We start from the raw sequence: 21,765 nt of genomic DNA on the forward strand, positions 1-21,765 counted from the left end.
CAAAATCCATCTCGTTGTTTTATTATCAAATAATTTCATTTATTCGAACAACTTAATCCTAATTAACTACTGTCTATCTAAAATTAGAATTAACAACTCAAACGATAGATTTTAAAAGAATTTTCACAATATTATACACAAAGAGCAAAGTCATACGGATGTTAATACATTGAAAACGTGGAAATCTACATCTTGTTAAAACGGTCTACCAGACTAATGTGAAACCAATTGTCACGACGTGCATCAATTGCTCGCGCGTATCAAAAGTAATTCGATTCAATGAGTAACGATATGCACGGGAAGAAAGTCCTGGAAGAAATTTCTGCGAGAAAGTTGGCCGAGCCTTTTCCTGCTCGCCTTTTTGAATCAGGGTCGCGATTGTTGACCGATTCGTCGAAGCGAATATAGATAAGGATGAAGCGATTCAGTGCGGATTCCGTGTTGCGGATGTTCCACTGTTCGAATCGATTCCGCTTGTTTTTCTCGTTCGACGTGTCGTACCTAACCGTATTACGTCATAAATTATAAAGTGCCATTAGGATCTTCACCTGATATCGCCGACGAATTGTAGAATGCGCCATGCATTTTTCGATTCAACAGAGATTTCCAACAGTTTTTTGACTTTTTTCAACGTTTTAGAAATTTCAGTGTTTAGCCGTATATTGGATACAAAAGTGTTCGTATCCAAATGACAATAGGAATGTTCTGTTTGACTCGAAATCGATAACAATGTGTACTTATATTAACAACGATTACTCCAAAAGAATTATTATACCGCGAGAATTTTTCACATTGATTTCACTATAATATCATGTGATTTAGAACCTACATAATTTTACTAGTTACTGTCCCATTTTATTGTATCATTATATCACTGTGTCGTTATCGAGTAATTCATTTATAACAATTATTACTTGAAATTTCCCCAATGAAAATGTAATCAATTGGAAAATTCTATCGTTCTTAGGAAAAGGATCCAATTACAGAGTATTAAATTGTATCGTATCTTTCAATTAAAGGAAGCTTTCATAAAGAACGATTGAAATCTACCAACTAGGAAAAGAAAATATCTCTTTGGATGTTTAATCCATGCGAAATGAAAGTTACATTTTAAAAAGATATTATGGTCGTCTTATTGGCTCGACGATTTTTATTTTCGTTTAATCTCGTTGATTTACAATTGCAGCGAGCGTATGTGTCATAGAGAAACGGTTTCATAATTCACTGTGTCGTTTGGGTCCGTGGCAACGCGCTGTTCATTGATCCAAAGAGTTACATGTTTTGAAATTTGTACAAACACCGGATAAATAATGCTAAGCGTAGGGACGCGGAGATTTAATTAATTTTCATAGTTGCTATAACATGCACGCAATAACGGAAAACTCGATTCATCGTGTAGCATACAGAACATACACCGTGGTCCCATTTATCCATGTGAAACGCAATATTGATTCGGCGCTACAAACTGCAATTGTTTGCTTGATATTGTGCTATTCCCGCGCTCTCCTTTCTCCACTGATGTTCCACCAATTCCGAACACGATAATAGTTATTTTTTCTATCGTACGCCGATTCACTGTTTCCACAGAACCATAAAAATTTTTATAGAAACATAATTGAAAAAATCCGATATTAATTTTATAATTCATAGAAAATCAACGATATCGGTATCGTTATCGGTACAGTTATTACTGTTTTGCCTTTTAAATATCGAATTGCTGCATAAATTCTGTCTCTGATGATATAGGGCGTAATGTTGTAAGAAACGTAGCATTGCTACGTAAATCGATAAGAGATTACAGAAGACAGAAACAGATTATTTTCCTTAATTCGTTAATGAAATAGGCTTTACCAAATTGACTACTTGATCCATCGATTCATCATAATTAACGAACTCGGTATTCGTCAGATCGATTCACAACTGACTCGATCCCATTTGGAATTACAAACAATAGCGTTACTACGATTGTCGTTTGTTGTCAACATCGGACTGCGTGTTTCAATCTGCTGCACTATTCTGTCATTTAACGATAAATCTCGCGTAAATATCGCGAATGTCCAATGGATTAGAATAGCACGTCATCGACAAATAATTAATTGCGTTAACTATATTTTCTGTTTTAACTATGTTCTCATATTCAATGCTTCCCATATTCGTATCCCATATTATCTAGTTCGTGAAATGAAAAAGAAAATTCTTCGAGAGATCGTGTTATTAGCGACTATTTGAAGATCATTGAAATCGTATCATTTGCGTTGAAATTTATTTGAAATTTACAGGTCAATATTATCATTCTGTCATCGGTGATCGTTTATAAGTCAGCCGATCATATATTTTGTTTTCTTTGCGCGTTAAATAGGAACGTTATTGCGAACGTGAAACAGATGAATTGAGTTAAATGGACCGTGCGTTTGTTTAACACTTTACACATCCTGCAAATTAACTTACAGTATTTTCCATAACACTTAAATTGCGTTACTTTATAAACAAAGCATAGTTAAACACTACGGTCATTTGTAGGTTCGTAGAAGTCATTGAGGTCGTGTCGTTAGCAGCCATTTGAAGATCGCAGGTTCATCGAGGTTACGTCGTTAGGACTTAAGATCATTTAAATGGGTCATTTAAAGGTCACGAGGGAAATCGTGATTGTATAATCGTCGATCAAATCAATTCATCTGAAAATTAGTCGACGCTGATTGAGTGCTGCTGGGTGATTTGTGGCCATTTGCACACAGTAGCGTGGTAAATTATGCGTGATCAATTTTCTGATGGAACAATCGTGCTCTATGCACGAAACTCGTATTTCATGATCAACCTATACCTTTATTTTCAATTTATAATCACCAGCTAGTACATAGCGTGTCGAAAACAGCGAACGATATTTATAATATTATGTATTTGTTATTCTAAGTATCATTATCATATCCCAGACATCAAGACAACGATGGAAATTTATGCGAAGTTCATGGGAAGTCCAATTTCTTGCATTCTTTTCTATTGCTATTCCTTTGTTATCCACAGCACGAATACTTAAATTCGATGTAAAATTCGCGATCATATTACGTACTTTTTAATCACTGTTTATTGTCTCGTACAACGATAATTATTATCGGAAATTGTTATTCTGGTAGTAGAAGAACGCTTAATGAATCTGAATTTCTTTTAGCTTGATCAAGATACTTTCGGTGGTGGCGATCGGAAATATTCTCTCTTGAATTCACGGAATTATTTCCTCTTGAATTCACGAAATCATTGATTTTTGAAGTAGCACTCGTATGATGTATCGTATTCATTTTTTGGCTCCGATTCCATTGATTCGCTTGGAAGATTGATTTGAATTGAAGTCTAGATTACCGAATTGACGATACCATGAGATTTTTTTGTTTGTGAGAATTTGGAGCTACATGGATTTTCGCTCGAGAGATTTAATTGATAATACAGTTTAATTATCTGATTTTCAAAATTTAATCCAGGACTGTGCTGTAATTTGTTTGCTCAAAAATAAACGAGGCAAAATGGTAAGTGTAAAATGAAGGAAGCATCGCTCATGTACGTGCGTAAATGTATAACATAAATATTCCAGATGTATATAAAGGAATGTTAAAAAATGGACATTATTAATTTTGCTCATGCGTACATTTAACGTGATATTTATTTATAATACATGTAGATATCTGATATGTGATCAGAAAATTGCATTTTCCTCGTTCATTAAAACTTTCTCATAACATCGTGCAACATCGTTTCATCCAAAATTCGCAAAAAAATTTCCAACAATTTTTAATAAAAATACAGTACGACATTTATATCTACCGCAACTTTATTTTAAAGTAGAAACAATTAAGTACACGTAACGTCGTTTCATCAGTTCATAAAATTATACAAAATTTCTAGAAAATTTTTCAAATATCGAGTCTATCGTTTACACATGTTACGACTTTATTTTCAAACAGAATATCATACAAATTCCAAAGATATCGCAACAGTTTTGTCAAAACTTTTTCGTAATATCGTCAAAAATGTACAATAAATTAAAACGAAAAAGATACGATCTAACGTTAACAATTGCTGCAATTTTATCTTCAACGATAAAGTACATCGTGCAAACTCTATAGTTATCACTAGACTGCGGATTTTTATCTATTCGTGGAAAAATCGAAGGTGTAAAAATCCACATAATGCATATAATATACAAAAATATATCATACATAAAATATTCAAAACAGAGTATTTATTATACTACTTCATTCTTTCTATTTAAATTCCATCTTCTAATTACATTCGTAAAAATATAAAGATGCACAAAAACCAACCGTGTCCAGTTCTCAGAAACGTTACGCCATCTAAGTACGACTACCAACCATTGCGCAAATAATGAGACATCGCAGTTGTTACTTCGGTATATACTTGCCCCGAAGGAGGGTCGAATTAAGCGAAATTGCATCGTTAAATCACCCACTTTCCACTTCCTTTTTCTACATAAACCATATATTCAGACTGTAATTCTTATCTTCTCCCACTCCGTTCTACATCCTGTTTTATATTTTACATTGCTCCTCTGCCCCTTACTCGTTCCTTGTTCGATGAAACTAGGCGAATGCATTTTCTCGGTCAGGGGCAGTTAATGGCTGGACTGCAACCACCGAACTAGATGGCATCCCGCAGATTTACGAGGCGACAGCTTTTACAGGCCGCGTTTCGGGATTCCCAGTTTTGCCCGTAACATCCGGACGATTTCACGGAGGGAAATCATGCCTCTATTTCGAATTGACAGCTCTTCGATCGATGTCAAAAAGCACGATATTTCTGGCCACCTAAAAGCTGCGAGATGTAATTGCCGCTTTTCTAATGGCCGATCGCCGAAGTTTTTCCGGCCTCCCTAAATCGACTCGCTTCTCTTCTACGAATTTCGTCCGATAACGCGTTTCTTTCGCGAAATTTTCTATTTCCAAACCACCAGTTCCTTCCATTATCCTGGAAGTTTCTTACTTTAGAATTATATACACTACCGTTCAAAAATATGCGGACGCTTGCTTATTTTTGATAAAATGTATCTTAATTGTGAAGTTACAGATAAAAAGAATTGCAGCCGTTTTATTCGTTATAATTATTCCACTGAGTTTTTTGCAGAGTTCGTAGCGATAAGGAAGAATTAAAAAATATCGTATAACATGTTTATAAAAATATATATAAAGTGTATAGTGTACTTATTCTATCAGAATTTATACATTTGAGTAAAGTGAAAATGTTTAAGCAATCGTATTCACATTTATGTCAGATTAGGGATGATCCTCTAAATTGACAGGAAAGAATCTGAACACTCTGATCAAATTTATATATTATTAACATAATTAATCAGTGCGTCCGAATATCTATAAACGATAGTGTACGTAGAAATGTTTTTACATAAATTAATTCCGATCGATTAGAAACTATGTGTTTCCTGTTACAGCCAACCATTTTCGGCACGGTGGCCTCGGATCTGACCCCAAAGGATGGCAACAGTCGAAGGGTGAGTGTCAAAGAACGATAAAATTTCATATATCGATGGTAATTAATTCTTTGACGCGACTCGGTTTCAGTTCTAATAAATTAAACATTTCGTAATTACATTTTGTTCGATATTAAACGTTTTAAATTATCAAAAGTTACTGAAAATGAAAAATATCAATTTATTTTCTCTTTTAATATGGTTAAAACATGAATATTACTTTCCGATCAGACGTTTTGTTGGAATATTTCAAATTTTCTGCAAGGTCGACGTTAATGTAATTACTTGCAGTTAAACGGTAATTAATAATTAATTAGTAAATAATTAGCAATAAAATAATAGTACTTGACCGTATCTCGTATCTCGTTACATACACTTTCATATTTATTGCGATAAATTAATAAACGAAATATGCAATATACGAAAGAGGCAATCAACGATCATCACAAAAATCATTGCCATATTTATAAATACGTACAGTATTATAACATACTATCTGAAACTTTAGTAGAATGACAACTGGCTAGATAGAGCGTAACTTTTACGATTAAAAAAATTAGGGAAATATCGTTGAAGTTATGCTTGTCAAAAGTTCAATAACTTCGTGTATATCAAAAGTAAGGCGATGAAATAGGATAACTTTCCTCGCAAAATACGTTTGCTTCAAAACGTATTAATTTCATATGAAAATTATGTTGATGAAAATTATTGAAATCTTTCCGAAAAAGTATCAATGCGCCATAAATTGTGTTAAAATGGAGACACAAATTAATATTGATATTAAAACAATTTCCATAAAATCCACTTTTATCATTACGTTTCTGTCGAACCCTATTATGAATAACATTCTGCATTTCATTAATAAACAATAGATCGGAAGATAAGAAATTATTCTGCTCCTTCTGCAGAGTAAACCTTTCATGATAATGGTGAGAATAATTGCGAATCGAATATTCGAGTAATTATGAGAGAGGAGAAAGCAAAAGTTTTCTAAGAATGGGACGAAAGGCAGACAAGATCTGTATAAGAAAATCTTCGTCTTATTCTTCATAGAACGAGTCTCGCGGGGCTTTTGCTCGAGTCTTAATGGGTAAAAATTGCTGCTAAGTCGCTGTTCTGCTTTCTCCCTCTTTAAACGCTCGAAGATAGAGCGTTTCTAGCGCTCTAATTAAAAGTAACTGCCGGGGCAACCAAGTCATTCAGTCCTGAAACCTTTTCTGCGGCGTTCTTAACGCACAAAGTCGCTTTATACCTTCCATAAATTTTTCGTAATTGCGAAATCATGCAGAGTATCACGGCTCCTTGGTACAGCATGTGTAGAGAAGCTCGTGCTTTTAGAGAAATTTTGATATTCTTGGTACTCTTATCTTACCACTTTTTCCACGTATTTTCATAAGGAAGAATTAAATGCTAGAACATTGATATCTAATTAAATATTAAAATTTCAAAATTAAATATGAAATGAAATTAGTAGACAATTAAAAATAAAAATTTGACAATATGAAAATTTCATTACGGAGATATCGTTTGTTACGTTCTTATAATAATACGATTAATCGTTTAGTGATCGAAACATAATCCATTTAATTTCGTTATTCCTGCGTATTTTATCAGCCGCAGTTTTCCAACTGTCTGGTTGACACTCTTTCCTTTTATGCTGCAATTCACGTGTGTGCAGAGATAAATATTGTTACAGTTTGCGGGGACACATACGCGAGCCGAAAACTAATTTAATCGGAACACTGGTTGTTATTTCGCGAAGTCAGCGCTCTCCAGCTGGAAAGTTCGTTACACCGTGATTCTAAATTTCGCTATTTTCCTTTGTAATTGGTAAACGTTGAAAATACTCGATCGTTCGATCGCCGTGAGCGTCGCGATTTGTCGATTCTCAAATAAATATTTTCATTTCATAGTCGCTATGCTCGATTTTCTGTGACTCGTATATCGTTTTGACAGTCGTACCTCCAATTACTCGTTCGAAGGCAATGGAGTGTCCCCTCCGATGGAATTAATCGTTTAAAGGAATTTCTCTATGAACTATGGAATGTGTACGGATGAGAGACTTTTTAAATATTATAATTTAAAAAGCATTGGGAAATGTTAATACTAAGATCCTGGTATTTATTAATATTAAATCGCTTTTGATCGAAAGTGAAGAAAATTGAAACATTAAGATGGGCACTTGTAGTTTTAACAAAATGGATGTATTTGATACTCTACTGAGGGTACAGTGAAATTTTTCAGGACCTTCCTTGTCCATACTCGGTCAGTTAAATCTACGACATTAATTGTAAAAGAACGTTCAGATCTTAATTTAAATTTATAGATTCTACGTAAGTTTGAAATTAAATTATATCGACGAATACCCACTACACGTTTCAATATTACGAGCTCTAATTACATAATCTTTTCGATCGAAACATAATCTTATGAACTGTAATTACATAATCTTTGCAGAAAAAGATGGCACTAAATGTGTATGGTAAATTAACTATTAAATCCTTGAACACAATCGATCAACGAGCATCAATGAACCACAGATCTCTTGACAAAGACCAATAAATCTGAATCATAAATCATAGAGCCTTGCTAAATTGTAGAACGCTCTTCGCACCACTTTACCTACTCCAAACTAACACTTTATCATAGGGATATATTTCACGTTTAATCGGCTTAGTATACCAAATGTTCGATCATGTAAAACACCTTCTCCAGCTGCTTTCTTGCACCTTTACCGATACAAGTCGACGTCTCAAAATTTATTTGACAAAGAAAAAAAAAAATATTCAATATCGGATAAATTTGAAAATAATAGATGTATAGCTACTCTGGTTATCGGCAAACCATCGCTCCAAAAAGATTGATTTTTTTCACGCAATTATTCATCCAAATCATCGCTAGAAGCTAAAGATCCCGCTCAAGGAATATCCTTGCATTTGGAGGGAAAAAATTCACGCTTTTCTCCGAGACTCTGCTAGCACACCGTTTATCGTGGTTCGTGAATTAAATATTCATCAGAATCGACTGAAGTCGAGTCGACCCGTGTCTGGCTGCGGAAATTGTGATACGTTTCAGGGATCAATGCGCGTTCCTCTCGAGCCAACAGGCATCTAACATTCATGAATTTATCCGATCCGTTGGACTTTTATCGCGACGCCGGAGAACGCTTACTGACGGCAATTTCCATCGCTGCATTGGTTGTTTAATGATACCGGAGATAACGCGTGATTCGACTTCTGATCGAAAGAGGATGGATTCCAAACTCTTTATTCAGCCAGCAATTTAAAGATTCCTTAAGGAGCGTCTTATTGCGAGATTTTCCACTCCTGGTTTTCTATAAGTCGATTGTTTGGGTCGAGCGTATGAAGTTTTATCGCTTATATTTAAGCAATGTTATATAAGCAATATTATATTTAAGCTTATATTGCTTATATTTAAGATTATATTCTAAGAGAAAAGATTATGTGATTATACAATTTATAATATGGAGGTCGATAAACTCGTCGATATAATTTAAACAATGTGCTTTAATCGGATAAGAAACGTTGAGCTTTCAAGCTCCATAGCATACCTCGTTTAAACAACATTCAATGTCCATTTGTTCTCGAAATCAAAGAAATATCTTCAAAATTAAAAATTAGAACTCGAGTCTGTTCAAATTCTTCTTTGCTTGAAACTGATTCGTCTTGGAGAGAGACGTACGACGAAAGGATGCAACTACGCGAAATTAAAAATATGGCAAACGAAACAGTTAATTTCTAGAGTTACTTTTTATTCGTTAAAATACTTTGACGTTTGTTCAAAGGATAAAATCGATAGAATTTACTCTTTTTTCTCATTCGAACAATGTATATAGCGGGACAGAAGTTCCTAAATTCTTTACGTTTGCCTTTAACCAGTCCTCCGGATCACGTAACACGATTGAAAAAGCACGAAGCGCAAATAGGCGGGACGCATCATGCCGATTGATGCTAACCAGAATGAGCAGCGGATCGTTTTGAATTTACGTGTTCGCACGGCGTGATCACGTTCACGTTCGAGGTTACATAGCAGATTTTCCCGCCATGCGTTTACCGAAATGGAAGAGCAAGCAGTAGCGTGCCGCTTGTACGGTCATTGTCATGCAACGGGATTAATACGAGAACGGTGCGAGTAATTTCTTCTCGGAATTTACTAAACGTATCGCCGATTGAAATTAGGGTCGAACGGCGGCTATCTAGTCACTGGAATCGTTCACACCATTGATTTTTATTTCCCGTTTTCTTATTCCTTATACCGGTAATTTGATTGTTTATCGATAATCTATCGTTCTGTAAGAATCTAGACATTACGTACGGGACGACAAAAATGATAATTATGAACGCAGCAAAAAGTTGGATAAATAATTTCGAAGCTTGAGAATTGAACATTTTTACACGTTTATTATATATAATTTTCAGACAAATGAACAAACTTTTCTGTCACGTATTACGTATTTATAAGACGTCAAAAATTGTTATTTACGGAAGAAGATATTTAGTATTCACATTATTATTAATCAGATACTAACGCGTAATTATACAAACTATTTTACGCTCGATTTACTAACGAAATAGGAAGTTCAACATGAAGTACATATATTCAAACTATACTGCGGGTCAGTTATTAATTTAGTTGCATGTTTAATTATTGGTTAATAAAGGCAATTAAACTTACCTGCATGCGTGTAGCGACCGGACAAATACAATTATTTGATAGATTGACATATTTGCGAGAATATAATCATTGAGAAAAATAAAATAGTATGCTTAGAGAATACAAAAGATAAATGCATATGCGCAAATGTGTGTTGTAATAATTCGCAACAACATCACAATCATAATTTTCATTATCGACGTATTCCTCTGCTTCGAAATTATACATAGTTCAATGAATTCTATCGAACAGCTTTAGATTGTATCGCTCTTTGTCTATAGCATTAAATCCTCTATAATAGTTTACGTATTAAATGCATCTCAAGTGTTTCTAGAGGAGCCATTACTTGATTATATCTTAAGGTTGTAACTAATTGAATTCTGAACTATCTAGATTCTACAATAGATTATAGAACGTAGAGTAAATTTCAATCGTGTTTTGAACTTGGAATTAGCGAACTTGCGCGAAGTATTGTAATCGCACTCGAACAAATTTCAATCGTGTATTTGACTTGTGTCGAACTTAAGAAGAAAAAGAAATAATAATAAACTAGCAGAAATAAATTCTGAAATTATTATGTCATAAAAAAAGGAATTTTAGCAGATTTGTGTTGAGAAACGTGGAACAAATTATTGATCATTTTCAGCTCGTTTTCTCGTATAAGAAAATGTTCGATATTAGATATCGTTTCAAAATGAGCAAATGTTTCTACGTTTCACATTCGACAATAATACTTTTATCTACGTTTAAAATAATAATCACGTCAACGATCAATGCGTCAATGTTTCGAAACAAATGTTGTACTGTGTTCCGATTTCCGTTTTGCGAATTTTATATTGTCGAAAAAATTTATTTGCAATTTCGTACAGAGCACGTTATTAAATTGGACAAAATATCTGAAGTTTCCTCTAAAAATGGAAACAGTTTTTCGAATAAAAATCCAGGTTTCCTGTGATGAATCGTTCGCGCAGCGTAACAGAATTGCGTGCGCAAACTATTGTTTATAACTATGCAACTTTATGACTTGCCTGAAATATTTCTGAATTTAAAAGGTACATGTCCGCTCGAAAATATCAAACAAAAGAATATGATAGTTAATCGAAAGTAAATAACAAAAGTCTTTCGTTTCTGCAATTTTTCAGAGTTTTAAAGACTCATATAACAATCGACGATTAATTTACTTATTTTACATCTGAAATTACAAATATGTCTTCTCTGTAATTCGATACAGCAAACTCATGATACGATTCATTTGTAAATTTGTATTCATAAAGTAAAAATACTTGCGCGACCAGTAGAAAATACCACGACTAGTCAGACATTTACTTATACAAAATTTATTGACGCGTATAGTCGAATTTGTGCGATGAACGAAAACATTGGAAACGAATTGATAAATTGTTCAGACAAATTTAATACTTTATGAATTAATGTCAGTAATAGTAACGTGTATAATTATTCCAAGTAGGACAATGAGTTGACTATTATATGGATACGTTTGAGATTATTGAATCCGAAAACTTAGTTTCCTATGTATACGTTTCTTTCGTATCCGGAAGGGAAAAATCAACAACTGAAGGAATGCACGGGCGATATGGAATCGAGAATGGCACGGGTCGCGAGAATAAGAATAAGGATTGGAAAGTAGGAGTGTGGGGGGAACAGGCGATTCGGTGAATGATTTCTATGTTATATTTGCCGAGGGTAAATATCGCCGGCGGCACGAAACGGGGACGGAACTGGTTTCGTTATGAATATAAATGTCGTTCTGCCTCTGCGTTGCGCTTCCGTCTAATAAATAGCGAACGGGCCGGAAGCTTAAGCGTCATTGTGTCGTCGATTATTGCGGAAATTCGTTTCGTATCGTGCAGATATAGCGGAAAATCTGTCCATTATCGGGGAGAGAAAATTGTCTTCTAGCTTCGAGGGTCCTACCGCGTTTTATGACATCGTTGGATCGTTTTTCGAAGTTTGGTAGTTTCTTTCGTAACCGGATTACTTTTTTAACGGAAGATATCTTTATACAAGGGTTCAGATATCGGAAGGAAGTAAAGCGGCAAATGTTAAGTTTGTGCGATCGTAAAATTAATTGAAAAATTATTTTCCATATAATATGAGAGCCTTTAATAATATTATTAATTACCAAGACAAATAAAAAATTAATTAGTGAAGTAACGTAAACTGTCATTTAAATTATAATACGAATTCTGGATTAAAAAGTGTGAATAATATTAATCTTCGTATGAATAAAGAATCTTGAGTAATTACTAGGAGAAATGTACTATGGCATATTCAATTGTTATGAAATAAAACTAATCGAGAGATCGATACAGTACTAATAACTTAAGTCAATTGATAATGTCACCAAATACGTTAACCATTTTTCCCCATAATTCGAGAATCTATTCTCATGAAAAATCTACGCTCTAACTAAACTGACAGAAAGTCGAATGCCTCCAGTGCTGTTCAAAGTTAATTAATCTACATCGAGAAGCTATAAAACGAGAAATTAATCGTCGATGTCCGAACCGTGGCTACAGTATAGCCGATTAATTTCGTCCCGGTGCCGCTGAGATCGTAAAACAATGTGGCTACCATTTGACAAGTAACTTTGCTCGCTGACGAGCGCATCATTTCGCCGATTACTTTTTTCTTTTTCTCTCCTTTCTCCCTCTATTTTCTTTTTTCTTTCGTTGCAAAGCACACACGACCGTCGGTGATTTATGAAATATCCGTCGACGCGACGTGACGTGGATTAACGAGATGCGAATAATTACGTTGCATCGATCGAAACTCGTTTCGTTACGAATGGGATATCGTGCAGTTACAGTTTCAAAAAAGAACGATCATTTCCTCTTTAGCTGAGTTTTAATTTCTACGAAATTTCGAACTTAACTGCATCTCGATCATGTATCATACTTATTTATGTTGAAGACATCGGTGTGATGTCTTGTGTGTGATCGGTGAATTAGAGAGATTAACGAATAACAGAAGGAGATTAATAATTAATAAATAACAATATTTTAAGAAGTTGTTGAGGTAATTTTCATATATATATTTTCGAGTTGGGTCTTACAGCTGTGCTAAAGAAATTTTTTAATATTTCATATAACACACACGATATATTTATGAGAGATTCTGTCGAATTGTTTGAACACCACCGTGAGCCTACGTATAGGGCAAAGAAAAACGCATTTTTGACACTTGACAGCAGAATTTGTTCCATTACGCGACAAACGTGGAAATGGAGTCTTTCCCGTTCGAAGTGAACGGAAGTCGAAGTGGCTCATAGAAAATTAACTTCGTCAAAACACTAAAAGGAAATGATCGTCAGTTTCAACTCTGCTCGGACGTCGTCTGAAAATCTCCAAGGAGCACGTTTCACCAGTTCCACCTTCCCTTGAGATCTATAAATTGATCAAATAAAATCATTCGATCGACATCGCCTTGATATATATCTATGTATAGAACTAAGCTGAAAGCACAGAATGAAGATGCGCAAAAAATTGCAGACACGAGATAAAAGCTGGGATTCTAGAACGAGCTTTTTAAACGTTTCACGCAAAAAAAAAAAAAAGGAGAAAGGAAGGGAAGAGAGAAATGTTCCGAGGCAAAGAACCCAAAGCGCATGATTTTCTTTTGAGTGTTGTCGATTTTATCCGGAGATGTATGGACAATTAACGTTATTACTGTTGCCTAATGACGAAGCGTGATACGAGAAACGAGATGGTCGACGACTCTATAAACCATAGATTTATAGTATAAATCTGATGATATACACGCTGATGCTCGTCGTGACGCAAGTTTAATGGTTATCCTCCTTTACGATGCATTAAAAGTTGGATTAATTTCGAAGAGCATAGTGGATTTTCTGAAATGACATTTGAATATAATCTTATTATTAATTTGACCGATTAATTGCTCATACTCTCAAAATCTCTTTCGTATAATGAGATACTGAATATTAAAAGTTTCGAATTTTATATAATTTATTGGGCATGAACTTAAAAGGCTGATAAGATAGAAGAGTAAGAAAGAAGATAATATCGAATGACGATTATCAAAATTTAGTACGGGCTATAGTAAGTGATGCGATACGTAGTAGAATATCCATACGATAGTCAGACATTCCATCTTTGGTCGCGAGTTTCGTCATTGTAAATATAAATTTTGAAATATATTAATACTTCTGCAACAAAATCTATCAATGTGTTTATTTGAATATGTGTGATTGATTAAAAATACATTAAAATAAAAGAGAAGTTTAGACCAACTTACAACAGTCACTGTTTTACGAATGTTCAAGTGGCAATAACCTTCGTAAATCAGACAACTAAGAAAATGCTTTGTAGAAATATGATATTTAGTAATTTACTAATACACTTTGAGTACATTGACACCAAATACTACTTAAAAATTATTTGTCTCATAGATACTATTAACAAGTCATATTTCATGTGTTACGACCTTATTGCGACACAGCATACGTTTCACGGCGCAAAATTTTGATCCATGGGCAAATCCGTGGAGGTAATAGGAGGGAGTAATCAGCGGAGGTCTGAATCTTTAATAACAACCTCCCTTGCTAATAACCGCAAAAGCACGAAGTTCTCCAACGAGATTGACCCAGAACCGGGAACACGTTGGTAAACAGAGCGAATATAGGCAAACAGTATGAATCAGTTTTTGGCGAATCATCGGTGAAATCGATGCTTTGCGCGATCTCGGTCCTTCTATATATCGCACACACGCTCGCATACACACAAACGTGTGAGTGTGTATTTCTGCGTGGCTAAGAAATTAGAGATGTGGTTGCAATCCGTTTCAATGACGCGGTCTACGGATAATCCTGCTGGCGCGTCGTTGCGTGTGCGAAACGAGTGTTCTGTGTGACGACGATGTCGATTGTGCCAAGTATGATGTCACTGATAGCCTTGTTCGAATCACTTTCCTTTCACACAATGGTCGAGGTATAAAATTCTCTAGCGCAATTGATTCGACGTCTGGGGATTGGACGAGGGAACATTTGAAATTTGAGATGTTAAAAATTTAATAATCGAAGATGACAGCAGCAAAATACAATAAGTACATTTTCAAAATTACGTTGTAAATTGAGGATATTACATGTCTAAAAATTTGTAAAGTTGGTAATTTAGAAATTTGGAAATTTTGGCACTCTGAAAGTTCGGAAACATAAAAGTTTAACAGTATGAAAGTATGAGAGTATGAAAGTTTGAAAGTTCTCAACTACGAAACAACATTTAAGAATTTGAAAATTTAAAAATTCGAAAATTTGAAAGTCTGAAAGTTCCGCACAGTTATATACATAAGATTTGACGCATGTTTGTATTATAATTTCGTGCAAACTTAATAAACTCCCTACACATTTAAATTCTCTGCCAAAGGGCCATGTTGCTTCTACCAAAGTAGCTAACAATCCTAATCAAAGTTCAAATTTCAACCATTTTATATAATTTTGAATACCAGTATATTGTAAAGATACTGATATTAACGTTTTACAATGCCCATACTCATCGTCAGAGGGCGAATGTCTGACCATTGCAAGAATACTCTACTGCGTATCGTATCACTTACTACACACAGCTCGTACACTCTATCTCCAATCACTTTCCCCTTTCTCAATCTGAGCTCTATCGAGATTCCAGCACCAAAGATTCTCGTCATCTAAGTTTCTGCTCAGTGATCATTCGTCATTCAGAAGGTTAATCGCGTGCAACCTACTCCAAATTCCAGCAGCGCGACGTATGTATGTACGTATTCCGATGTGCAATTCACGGTGATGATAGTATGGCGCGAAACGGGATTGAGATTGTGGAACGGGCAACGCGTCAATCACATTTGATATCATCGTTGCCGGTGGTCGCCTAGGTAGTGTCCAGCTCATAGATTACGATGTGCCACGCATATTGTAACGTCGATGGAATGCTGAGAACGAGCAACTGAACGAGGGCTTGAGGAATTAAGAAATGGATGGAGAACTGTTCTCTGATTCTAATTACTTGTAATTTGCGTAATAAAATCGTTTCCTCTATCTTGGAACCGTCCTAGTTTGTAATTCAGTTTAGTTGGTCTTCCTCTATCTTTCGTATATTTATTTCTTTTTATTTTTGAAGTAGGGTTGTACCGTGCAGAGATGAGAAGATTGCTCGGTAAGGCAACAAGGAATCCGATTGATTATTTATTGTAAAATGTCATTAATATAGTGTAAGAGGCAACAGGGATATAGCATTTGTAACACAGATTTGTAAATGAAGTTTCTATTTGTTTAAACAGTTGGTCATTTTGCAATCTCTATACAGATGATTCAGTAAGCACTGTTTCAGTGGCTGTTGCAACCAAGATTTAAAAATTATTCAGTGAAAGAATTCAAACGGCAATAGATGTGGTAGGAGGAGATGGATGAACCTAACCTGCATTTCCGTGTAGTATAGGTCGACTATGTGCAATATTCGTATCACGAGTCCTTCATACATGCTACCGTTGATTGCGATCGTTTAGCGGATGACTAGGTGGTCGTTCATCTTCATTCCTGTTCTCCGACGGTTTGCTTTAAGGATTAATTGGAATACGCCCCCCCTAATTACGACCTCCTCTCGATTTCCTTCCAATTTTACTTTGATAAATTTTCCGGACTGTATTAAATTTTAATTGGTTCAGGAAGCTGTTACAATCGTAATTACGACGCAGATATTTCCAGCCGCGTCTGTGATTAAAGTTGCGGTGGAAGGAGTAGAAATAAGTGATCGACGATTATGACTTGATTCTTTGATTCGACTTCTGCGAATACACGTAATATGCGAATATACATAAAGTATAAAAACTGCAATACCCACTCGTTATAATATTTGATGGCTAAAAAATTTTTTTATCCGGATTCTACTTTCCTAATTATTTTCATAAAAATATGAATTTGCATAAATTTCCACAGTATAGTTATAACAATCTACCAATCTCTCTAAAAGTTACTTCGGGACGTATTACCATTAATCTCGAAAGGATTAAATTCGCTGCAGATACGTACGAGTAAACATCTGCAGTCTAATTACTATATTATATACACTACAAGAAGAAGGGAAGCTTTTGGGCGAAATATTGTATAGGGCATAATATTTCGTAGTACTTTTTGCCATCATTTCTACGAGTGGCTTATAGAAATTTTATGTGAAAATTCGAGCACGAAATTTCACGAGTTGGAAGAGCAAGATTAACTCGAAATCCTAGAGGAGATATAAATATCGCAGTACATGCATATCGAAGTGTTCATTGGAGAACAAAATTGATGATAAACGTTACTACACCCTCTGGCCTAGGGCAATTTAATATACAGGGCTAGGTGTATGTAGTTTTTTAAATAATTAATTCCCGAGTTGCTATTACGTCTTTTTTTTCTATTTTTCTAATATTAAAATTTTTTAATGTATATATGTGGTATCTGATATTTAAATGTTGGATCATTTAGATAAAATTAGATAAAAATTATTTTGGGATTATGTATATACTTCAATAAAATTAAATTTTTTGTAAGAATGATGTAGAAAGTTCTATTTTATAGAGTATTCTAGCTAGATAATATCTCTTGATCTTTCAGCTATTTGATACTGATCGAAATCAATTAAAGACATTATAATTGAGGAACATCTATATACATATGGTAATGGGGCAATTCCTGTCGAGCGAAGAGCCTTAGTCCGCCCTCCTGATGACGAACGGCTCTAGTGCCCTAATTTCAAAGTTCAATTGCTTAATAATAATTTCATACGATCAACGTATCTTCACACTATGATTTAAGCAAGTACATAGCAGAAGAACAAACTCTAAAGGCGATTTCTATCCTGGATGTAATAATAATTAGAAAAAGTCAAAGATCGTTCCAAAAACATACACATCAAAAATTTAAGAGAAGAATCTTCTAATCGAAGTTGAACATGTACTACCATAAGCGACATAATCCAAGCTATTTCTTTTCGCTCCATCTTTTCTATTAATAAAAATCCAAGTTTAACGTCTATTTTACAATTTCAAAAACCTCACAGGGGTCTTTAACTTTTTATTCAATTTAGTAACTTTAACTTTGCGAAATATAGAAATACAATAAAAATCGACGTACTTGTTGTTCTTCGGTTTTTGATCGTGTTTTTGATAGGTTGAACCACGAATATGTCACGCAATAAACAACGTAAAATTTTCATATGCAACAACAAAACCTTTAATCACCGAAGAAACTGCTGATTAATCTCGAAAGAGTAGATTATAATTGATATTTCTTTACAAAAAAGAAAAAGAGACGTTAATAAAACTCGTAGAACAATATCCTGTGAAAACACGGAAAGCAAGCGCGAGGAAACGCTCGCGAACGCAAAACGGATATTAAAAACAGCGTTCATCGCGGTCCGTCACGCTCAACGGAGAATCCCGTTCCAATAAACTTCTCCATTCGGTGTCCGGTCTGTCTACTTTGAGAAACGGTGCTCCATTGTGAGTCGAGTAATTACGGATAACAAGTCTCGTCGCGACAGCAGTCCCGATGGCGTGGCCCAGTGATAAATCGAGTCGCGGAACTTACGGGAAATACGTCGTATTTCCTGGTTCACGTGCCACGTTTCTACGCGTTCATCACCGGTTTGTGCGTATGACTGCGCCGCCCTTGCGCCACTTGCGTCTACTGGTGGACGCTCATTTTTTAAAAATGTTACGTGCTCGACGATCGATGCCATTCCACGAAATTTTCCTCCGTATGTCAAAGCGGAAGAAGCTTTTGAAAGTCTGACTACTTTTGAAAAAAGTAATTTTTAGAGGAATTTCCTTAATTTTAGTCTCTTTTGTTATTACTGACGTAGGCATAGGTTGCGTCAATTTAACCATCTAAGTATGTGATGTTGTTGACTATTGCGTTTCTGTGTTTTTGAGTTTCAGTAAAGGACTGAGATGATGAAAAAAGGTAATGTACAGCGTGTTGGAATGAATATTATTGGGCAAAATAAAGATATGTCCGATGGAAGAATGTGTGTGTATATTTTTGTAGCAGAAAATGTGTTAACTGTTCGTATTTTTAATTGAATTACGGTAGCGAAATCGCATTTGCTCAAGCATCTATCAAGTTCATATTATACATTGTTCTAGAAAATTATAGTTGTATTATAGTTGCTATCCTTGTAACGAAGTTAGAATGGAACAATATTTCGTGTCCAACAATAACTTATCAAAACATATCTCTTCAATCTAATTACCCAACTATTAAAGGTGTCGTAACACTATTTGCAAGCTAAGTATACAAACTCAGCCAAGCAAACAGAACAATAGACGCGATCTTCGCAAATATTTGCAAATACTCTATCAACGGAGATATGGTTGCACTAAATCAGAACTGCGCAATCATTACTCTGAACAAACGTTCGTTTCGCACTTATTTAACATTTGCATTTAAATTTATTTCCAACTACGCAAGGAGGACGCACGTATTTTTCGCTGATAATATGACTTCCAGAAACGATACAGATCTCTCACTCTAACTAAAAACAGACGCTTGATCTTACCAGTAGCAAAAATGCAAAGCTATCTACGTCGCGGCAGTTCCTTCAGCTATTCTCATTCGACTTTGTTCTCTTCCCAACTGGATTTCCACGGAGATTTGCATAATCTGCGCGCGAAACCTCGAGCGAATAGCATCCAACGATCGTACGAGCTTCGATATCATCGCCATATAGCTTTTTCATTTTTCTTTTTTTTTTTTTTGTATCGTTTCAGTGGCATTCAATTTCATTGTGATGGAACGAATTCTCGCGTATCAGAACAAGAAGTTCGTCGCAGAAAAGTCGAGGATTTCGATCGCGCAGAACTTTTCATTAACGACGAGAACGCGATTTCGTTGAAAATGAACCGTTCTCTATCGATTACCACGGCGAAGGAAACGTTAGGTTTTGTGGAAAGTTACTTGCGGATTGAATTCAGCGGTCGTTTGCATCGAAAGCATCTTGTTTATTTCGTAGCCGCTTAGTTTCTGGGTTGCAGCGCGATTTCCTGCATCTTATGGGGTAGCTTTCTTGACTGTCTGTTTGAGGAACGCGAACGTGATTGAAACGAGACACAGTTTCATTTTGTTCTATTTAAATCTCGGTATTTAAGTTGTTCTATAAAGGCTGTATATTTTGTTTCCACCAGTCATTCGATATAATCGTAAATTGTCAAACTGTAAGAATTAACGAACTTCAGTATTTCCTGTATAGTTATTTAAAATATTTTCAAATAGTAGAATTATCTTAAAATTATCCCGAAGTAGACTTTAAGGTATATATTTCAGATTATACATTACGAGGCCTTTTTACGCTATTGGATGAAGTTTTTAAACATTTTAAGGTCCTTTGAGATAATAATATCAAAATGATTCTAAAATCATGCGGAACGTTTATTCAACGCGAGAACGTATTATTCTTCTACTCGTGAGAAAATTGAAAATTCGTGACATCTATCTGGCAATATCTAAGAGAAAGCTTGTCACCCAAGAGATCAGGCATTGTTTTATGATTTCTGAATTTGTCAAGGAAGATCCTATAGAGGACACGCAGAAGGGTCGTTGTGAACGCGATCGATATGTTGCTTCTGACCTGACGAAATATTTTGGCGGGGGGGTTACTTCGCAAACAACTTTCAAACTGATTCGGTTCTTCTTCTCAGCATGTTCCATGGCTGTTGGTATAAAGATAAATTTCTTGAATTTCTTGGCGAATTACGGTAGGACCCTTCTATTCGTCTAGATGAAGTTTTTACAACCCCGTGAGTTTTACGATCACAGTAGTACTCGATCACCTGGCTGAACGTGGAAGCAGATAGGTTACGAGCGGTCCAGCTCTCGCATATCGGTAAATCAAGTTCATTGCACGACTATGATAAACCGAATTCTATTTGAAGAGAGAAATAAACACGCGTACATGCATCGTGCATCACAGTATTACCTTAACAGTTAAGAGAAAATAATAGGAAACCTAGTAAATTGACTTGCTGTCTTCGTTATGGTATGTAATGTTATTCGCTCGAGAATTAGCTGTACCAGATTTTTCTTCTTCATATTTTCCATTTTACATCTTCGATAATCAAAGAAATCAAGTTTCTTTGCCTAATTTTGACAATCCTATTTTGACCTAATTTTCACATTTACGCCAACTAGACAGCTCTATCCTACTCTACGAGTATACGAAATACGAATAGTACACAAATTTGGTTAATGACTCGTCTCTCAGTGTCCCTTTGTTTTCTTCGCATAGTCGTGTATACATGCGCATCATTTTCCCTGCACGGTGTATTCGATCTCACGCGTATTACTACATTTTCTCATTCCCTCGTACGTTCTCTTTTTTTTTTTTTCGAAGGCAAACGGGACGAACACAGACTGGAGGTAATTGGATTTGGACACGGGCCATAGTCGAACGAACGCGAACGAAACCGCGGACATATCGGTAACAAAAGTTGTCAACGGGTAGTGGCATTACGCGGCTCGACGTTCCGCGCGCGTTCAACTTCCGCTTGCGGATTGGCTACGCGGCCACAGAGGCTGTAAGCATCGCACGTCGAAACGGTGTGGCAAC

General features: G+C 35.4%; 1 protein-coding gene across 1 annotated transcript in view; it reads left to right on the forward strand.

Annotated features, from left to right (window-relative positions):
• Window positions 1-21,765, forward strand: part of LOC117159636 (uncharacterized) — a 558,819-nt gene that overhangs the window by 193,261 nt on the left and 343,793 nt on the right. Inside the window, exon 3 of the mRNA XM_076620942.1 lies at window positions 5,453-5,512. Within this exon, the coding sequence (XP_076477057.1) occupies window positions 5,453-5,512 (60 nt within the window). The remainder of the gene's footprint in view (window positions 1-5,452; window positions 5,513-21,765) is intronic.

The sequence above is a fragment of the Bombus vancouverensis genome, chromosome 8 (genome assembly GCF_051014615.1).
Source record: "Bombus vancouverensis nearcticus chromosome 8, iyBomVanc1_principal, whole genome shotgun sequence".
Classification (NCBI taxonomy): domain Eukaryota; kingdom Metazoa; phylum Arthropoda; class Insecta; order Hymenoptera; family Apidae; genus Bombus; species Bombus vancouverensis.